Source organism: Rhinoderma darwinii, chromosome 9 (genome assembly GCF_050947455.1).
Source record: "Rhinoderma darwinii isolate aRhiDar2 chromosome 9, aRhiDar2.hap1, whole genome shotgun sequence".
Lineage (NCBI taxonomy): Eukaryota > Metazoa > Chordata > Amphibia > Anura > Rhinodermatidae > Rhinoderma > Rhinoderma darwinii.
In genome coordinates this window covers 66314300-66322181 of record NC_134695.1, presented here as the reverse complement: position 1 = coordinate 66322181, position 7882 = coordinate 66314300, and the positions used below count along the sequence as shown (strand labels likewise).

Here is a 7882-nt window from a genome sequence, read left to right as displayed (position 1 = left end):
GCCCTCAAAAATTGAGTCATTTTCTCTTTATCCAATATCTTCTTCTGAAACAAGACAGAATAGTAGGATTTCACCACACCCACAATGCCCTCCTGAGATTCCTGAAGAACACCCTGGGAATCCACCAAACCTGTGACCACTCTGTTTTTTACCTGGTCTTGGCAACTTTCAAACGGATCAGGCTTCCCTAAACGCCCATAATCCCTCTCCAGAAGCAGGGACGTGTATCTACTGTTCTGATACTGCTTGATCTCAGATTTCAGCCGATCAATCTTTGCTCTGTGATCCTTATCCTCTGAACAAAGTGACTCCAGTTCTCTACGCAGCTTCAGATACTGGCTGTACTTACTCCTGCCTCTATTAATGGACAGTCTCTTTAAGAGCGATGCAATGTCCTTCTTGACATCCTCCCACCAGTCAGCAGCACCATCATAAAAATCTACTCTCTCCAATTGACTTTGCAAAAGGGAAACAACACAACTCTGCACATGACTATCATCCAAGAGACTAGAGTTAAGTTTCCATAGCCCCCTACCAATATCTGTCCGTTTAGTGGCTCCTAAGCAGAAACACAGCGCCATATGGTCTGAATAAGGGACCACTTTTTCACTTATCCCAGTAACCATCTCTGTAGCGTTGACAAAAGCCAAATCGATCCTACTGTTCCTGTCCGCACAACAATATGTGAATTTTGGCTTCCTACCACCCTGTGTGAAGACATCACTCAAGCCTGCCTGTAAGATCATTTTATTTAGGACATTCGAGTCCCTGGTCACTGCTCTGCCAGAGGATCTGTCACCTGCTGTCCTCGTGACATTGAAATCCCCAGCCATAACTACAGGAACAGAGGTAAAGACATATGGTTTCACATCATTTAAAAGCTGGACCCTGTCAGTCACTGTCTGTGGGCCATAGATATTAATGAGTCGGAGCCTTCTACCGTGGATTGTAACTTCTAGGACCAGACACCGTCCCATACACACCTCCGTTAACCTATGTACAGTCACATCATTGGTGTTAAACAGTATAGCGACCCCGGCATAAGACTCCACAGCCAGTGACCAGAAAGAAGGACCGGACCTCCACTCTCTCTCCGCCTCACGTATAAGCCCTATTGTGGTTAAACGAGTCTCTTGCAAGAAGATGACATCTGCATCCAGATATCGGAGATGATCATAGACTGTAAACCTCGTCTTCCTCACTTTAATACTGTTTACATTGCTGGAAGCAACTTTTAAGGAAAACCCGGCCATCAGAGCACAACACAAAAAGAAAAGCAAATAAATGACCCCCATCATAATGGCTAAGAATTGGGGTCACTCTGCCGACCACCTGTTTCCATATCTAACGGTCCTGGGGTTTCTACAGTGCAAGGTTTCTTTTTTATTAGGGGATGGTCCCCTGTGTCTTCTTCGTATTCACCATCTATTTTTAATAACTCTCGTTCAAAATCCCCATCTGACTCTGACAGGACACTGAATCTATTAGATACGACCATTACTTCTGGTCTGGTCCCTTTCTTCCTGCCTCTTTCCTCCTCTCCCTCAGGCTTACGAGAGGACGTGTCTTTTTTTTTCCTCTTATTCTGCATACCCCTCCTTTCCTCAGATGGTAATGCAGAAGAAGAGGCTCCCGGTGGCTGGTCCCGAGGGACAACTTCCATGGTCTCCTGTGTACTGTCCGACTGCTGGTGTTCTGGACCTGGATGACCTGACTCCTGCTGGACCTCCTGTCTGGTCATTATTGACCCTGACATTAGAGCCTCCTCCTCTACAGCGTCCGTCTCAGTCATAAACTCCTCAACCGGAATCTGTTTACAGATATTGTGCCACGCGTCAGGACAGTCCCTGTGCGGGTGACCTACCCTCCCACACAGATTACATCGGACATTCTGACAGTTGGAACTTAGATGGCCAACTTCACCGCACAGGTTACACTTTACCACGGTGCAGATGTTTGCCAGGTGACCGGTCTTACCACACTTGAAGCACTTTCTGGGTTGACCAGGATAAAAGCAAACACCCTTTTCTCTCCCAATGAAGAAGGAATTGGGTAAATGTAAAGTGACGTTGTTATGCTGGCGCAGTTTTACCAGAACCCTCCACCCTCCAGTCCAGATACCATCAGCGTCTCTGTTCTTGGTCAGGTCAGACACCAGGTCACAGTGCCGCCTGAGCCAGACCGCAATATCCTGGGGAGGAACAGCTTCATTCCAAAAAATGATGTTGACACCAACGGTATCTGGCTTGGACACTGGAATAAAGCTAAATTTGTCCCAACCGGTTTTATCCCTGAACTTGGAAAAATATGCCCAGAATCTATCCAAGTCAGGCGTAAGCTTAAAGCTGACATCGTAGCCCTGTCTGTCTGGTAGATTTATTACTGCCAAGATATTTGCTGGCACAAAACCCATCTGGTGACACAGAAGTTCTCGGACCACAAACCTCCTATCTGGAAGGTCCTCCTTGGCGCCCTTGTGCTTGAACCTCACCACATTCCTCCTTTTAAAGGCCTGGCCTGTATAGCTAGCACCAGAGGTAAAAGATGGAGCACCGCGGCTCCAGGCATTTCTGGGAGGAGGCTGGCGGGTCTCCCTGTCCTGACTTATAGGGCGAGTGTCTGCTCTAGAGGGGTCTGTCACACCTTGTGTACTTACAATTAGAGGGGGGAAATCAAGCACATTATTCTGAACATCTTCTGACCCATCAACCTCTATGTCATCATCAGATAAACCTACATCATACACAAGCCGTGCGTTCCCTCCAACCACCAACCCTTCAGGTACATTCCCACTCCCCCCAGTCTGTGCCCCAGTAGTACAGCTCTGCTGTGTCAGCGCATCATCCTGACCCATGGATGAACGTCCACTGTCCTGTTGTGCTGAGCATCCTGGGACTTGTGGTGCCTGTGCTGGTATCCGACTTCCATGCCCCTGTTCAGACACAGCTGCAGATTTTTGCCGTTTTTCTTTCTCCTCTACCTGTGCGTCCGCTTCTAGAAATGAGAACCTTGCAGGTTGCAGCACTAGTCTGGTCTCTGGCCGGGGATCGTCTGGGAAAATATCTGACCCCGAGTCCGCCTCAGAGAATCTGAACTCTGGATCAAAGTTCTGTCTGTCGGTCATACTAGAAAACCGTTCCTTGTTTTTATAGGACTCTGCGAGTGGCCCCATCCTCTCCAGGACACCGTCCATCTCCCCCACCACTTGTGCGAGTTGCATCCCGAGTGAGTAAAGCTGAGCAGCATATACGGCTTCATTCTTAGGATTGGCGTTCTTCAGTTTATATACACAGTCAATTTGTATTTGCAGCATTTGTTTTTGGCTCTGTAACTCTCCCATCCTCTTCACCAGAGCAGGGATTTCCTCCGCCAGCTGCAGCTCAGGCGCACGCTCTGTCTCTTTAGACTGTGGGCTCTGCTGGTGCAGGATCTCAGGCTGTCTGAATGCCGCTGACCCCTCCAGATTAACCGTCCCAGCTCCTCTGGTCTCACACCCTGCTGGATCACACTCTCCAAGGCTTGTAACAGTTGTAGAAACACCTTGAGTATTCCTTGCAGGTTTTGCCTCCACAGACTTTTCAATGTTTTTACTGCTGCTAGACCTTGTGCGGCCTGAGCACGCCACGCTGGCCACCCATTCACTCTGCTGCAATGTCAGTCTCTCCAGGGATGTTCTCCACTGTCTGGATGCTGGAGGGGTGAGCTGCACCCCAGGTGCCTGCAATGTGCTCTGCCCCCCCAGTGCTTCACTCTCACAAGTACTTCTTACTGCTGCAACATTTGCTTTACTCACTTTACATTCTCCATTTTCATTCCTTGTGCCGCTGGTGCTTCCATCCTGAGTGTTCCACTGCTCAACATTCACTTTGGGACTTGTATCCACATTAGAAAGAGCCTGGGAGTTTTCTCCCAGTAGAGGCCTGGAAGCCTGGGCCTTGCGTGGGGAGAGTCCCCGCCCGGGGTGGCCCCGCCCTGGGCTATCTCCAGACATGAGGAGAGCTACAGACACACAACCTCACAGCAAGGAGGCAGTATTATAGTAGTTATATTCTTGTACATAGGAGGCAGTATTATAGTAGTTATATTCTTGTATATAGGAGGCAGTATTATAGTAGTTATATTCTTGTACATAGGGGCAGTATTATAGTAGTTATATTCTTGTATATAGGGGCAGTATTATAGTAGTTATATTCTTGTATATAGAGGCAGTATTAGAGTAGTTATATTCTTGTATATAGGAGGCAGTATTACAGTAGTTATATTCTTGTATATAGGGGCAGTATTATAGTAATTATATTCTTGTATATAGGGGGCAGTATTATAGTAGTTATATTCTTGTATATAGGGGCAGTATTATAGTAGTTATATTCTTGTATATAGGGGCAGTATTATAGTAGTTATAGTCTTGTATATACGGGTAGTATTATAGTAGTTATATTCTTGTATATAGGGGGCAGTATTATAGTAGTTATATTCTTGTATATAGGAGGCAGTATTATAGTAGTTATATTCTTGTACATAGGGGCAGTATTATAGTAGTTATATTCTTGTATATAGGGGCAGTATTATAGTAGTTATATTCTTGTATATAGAGGCAGTATTAGAGTAGTTATATTCTTGTATATAGGAGGCAGTATTACAGTAGTTATATTCTTGTATATAGGGGCAGTATTATAGTAATTATATTCTTGTATATAGGGGGCAGTATTATAGTAGTTATATTCTTGTATATAGGGGCAGTATTATAGTAGTTATATTCTTGTATATAGGGGCAGTATTATAGTAGTTATATTCTTGTATATAGGGGCAGTATTATAGTAGTTATATTCTTGTATATAGGGGCAGTATTATAGTAGTTATATTCTTGTATATAGGGGCAGTATTATATTAGTTATATTCTTGTATATAGGGAGCAGTATTATAGTAGTTATATTCTTGTATATAGGAGCAGTATTATAGTAGTTATATTCTTGTATATAGGAGGCAGTATTATAGTAGTTATATTCTTGTATATAGGGTGCAGTATTATAGTAGTTATATTCTTGTATATAGGGGCAGTATTATAGTAGTTATATTCTTGTATATAGGGGGCAGTATTATAGTAGTTATATTCTTGTATATAGGAGCAGTATTATAGTAGTTATATTCTTGTACACAGGAGGCAGTATTATAGTAGTTATATTGTTTATTCATAGGAGCAGTATTATAGTAGTTATATTCTTGTATATAGGGGGCAGTATTATAGTAGTTATATTCTTGTACACAGGAGGCAGTATTATAGTAGTTATATTGTTTATTCATAGGAGCATAAGAGAAGTTAGTAGTTATATTGTTGTAAATAAGGAGCAGTGTTATAATGAAATAAAGAATTATATATATATATATAATGTACACTTGTTTTTCTTTCAAGTTCATGCTTTCATTATTTCTAAGTGATATAAAAAGGATAATATGCAAATCATATGAATGTTATACTGTATATGTTTTGCTAGTATGCTTCTTGTGCTGAGGTTATGGGGCTGCCCATGGCATCATCAGAACACGTTGCTATTGTATTACCTGCAGCTGAACACTTGCACATTTTCTGCTTAAAGCCAGAGGCATAAGGCAGAAGTCACTTTTATTTGCAGATCTGGTATAAGACTTATACAAGAAATCTCTACTGACCTGATTTAAAATGATAGAAAGTTAATCTAGAAAATATTTCCCTCCTCAGTGTCAACTCCACATATGTATGTTCTAGAGAAGGTAAAACAGTGTGGGCCATTTCTGCCAGTATACCTGTAACTAACAGCTTTTTTTATATTTAAAATGAATATGGAGTGTAAAATTCGTTGTTTTTTTTTTATTTTTCCTTTCTGGAAAATGTCTGAATAGCCTTAATTTTCCCTGCAGCGATGAGTAACATCCCTGGTAGTCAAATGTAGTGAAGAGGTTAATGGGTACATCACGCTGGATCTAAGACAGTGAAGGGATTAATGGTTACATCCCTGGTGGTAAATGGCATGGAAAGAGTTAATTGTAACATTTCAGGTGGTCTAGAGTAATAAAGAGTTTAATAATCACTGCCCTAGCCAACCAAGGATGTTAAGGGGTTATTAGTAATATCCCTGGTGGGCTATTAGTAATATGCCAGTGAAGGGATTAATGATAACATCCCTCAGGGCTAGAGTAGCAAAGGGGTTAATAATAGCATTCCTGGTGGGCTAGGGAAGTGAAGGGTCAATTCTACCATCCCTGGTCGGCTAGTGCAGAGAAGGGGTTCATGCTAACATCTCTGGTGGGCTAATGAATAGAAGAGGTTAATGATAACATTCCTCGTGGGGTAGTACAGAGAAGAGTTTAATGATAATATCCCTGTGGAGTAGGGCAGTGTAGAGGTTACTGATAATATCCCTGGTTCTGTAGTGCCAAGAAGAGGTTAATGATAATTTCTCTGTGGAGTAGTGCCAAGAAGAGGTTAATGATAGCAACCCTGGTGGGGAAGTGGCAAGAAGAGGATAATGATAGCAACTCTGGTGGGGTAGGGCAGTGTAGACGTTAATTATAACATCCCTGGTCGGGTAAAGCAGAGAAGGGGTTAATGACAACATCCCTGTTGGGGTAGTGCCGAGAAAAGGTTAATGATAACATCCCTGGTTGGGTAGGGCAGAGAAAAGTTAATGATAAGATCCCTGGTGGGCTAGTGCAGAGAAAATGTTAATGATAGCATCCCTGGTGGTGTAGTGCCGAGAAGAGGTTAATGATAGCATACCTGGTGGGGTAGTGCCGAGAAGAGGTTAATGATAACATCCCTAGTGGGGTAGTGCAAACAAAAGGTTAATGATAGCATTCCTGGTGGGGTAGTGCAGAGAAGAGGTTAATGATAGCATACCTGGTGGGGTAGTGCCGAGAAGAGGTTAATGATAACATCCCTAGTGGGGTAGTGCAAACAAAAGGTTAATGATAGCATTCCTGGTGGGATAGTGCAGAGAAGAGGTTAATTTAAGCATCCCTGGTGGGGTAGGGCAGTGAAGGGGTAACTGCTTGTTCAGCGGCTAACTCCCTGTACTGTAGACTGCAAGACTGCTTCCTCTTGCTCCTCAATCTGTGGCTTTAGACTGCTCAGGCACACAGGTAATGTATCATCAGCTATCACACAGATATATTAAAAAACAGATTGTCCTGAAGATCCTATACAGATACCGATATAATGTAGTGAACATTATAACACCTCACCACAACATAGGAAAGCTTCCCGATTCCAATACAGGTGCAGTGTCGCATGGGTTTGGAACCCTCCCAACACCGCTCACTTCTCATTCCTCTACTGGAATACTAAAGGTATAGAGGAGGACCAAAAAGATCCACAACGCGTAGCCTTAAATCCTCCGCATCTCCTTTGCATCCACTGTTCACCTCAGTGCAGCCTTCCGGACCAGCACCTTTGTAAGATTCAGGGCTTATTTAGAAGAACGTGTATTACGTCCGCGCAACGCACGTGATTTTCACACGCCTTGCACGGACCTATGTTAGTCAATGAAGCCATTCAGACAGTCCGTGATTTTCACGCAGCGTATGTGCACTGCGTGAAACGCACGACATGTCCAATATTTGTGCGTTGTTCGCGCATCACGCACCCATTGAAGTCAATGGGTGCGTGAACATCACGCGCAGCTCACGGAAGCACTTCCGTGTGACGCGCGTGATTCGCGCAACAGCAGTAAAAAGTATGATTGAAAACAGAAAAGCACCATGTGCTTTTCTGTTTACAAACATACAAACAGAGTGTCATAATGATGGCGGCTGCGTGAAAATCACGCAGCCACGCATCATATGGTGATGACACATGGAGCTGTTAAGTACCTTTTGTGCGCGCAAAACGCACACGCTCGTGTAAATC

At 43.7% G+C, this 7882-nt stretch overlaps 1 protein-coding gene across 1 annotated transcript; it reads right to left on the bottom strand.

The window, feature by feature from the left end:
• Nucleotides 1-1117: 1117 nt before the first annotated feature.
• LOC142660434 (uncharacterized) lies at nt 1118-3336 on the bottom strand. Its single transcript, XM_075837050.1, has one exon. It carries the CDS (start codon nt 3311-3313, stop codon nt 1304-1306), a length of 2010 nt encoding a protein of 669 aa, XP_075693165.1. The 5' UTR covers nt 3314-3336; the 3' UTR covers nt 1118-1303.
• Between the last annotated feature and the right edge of the window lie 4546 nt (nt 3337-7882).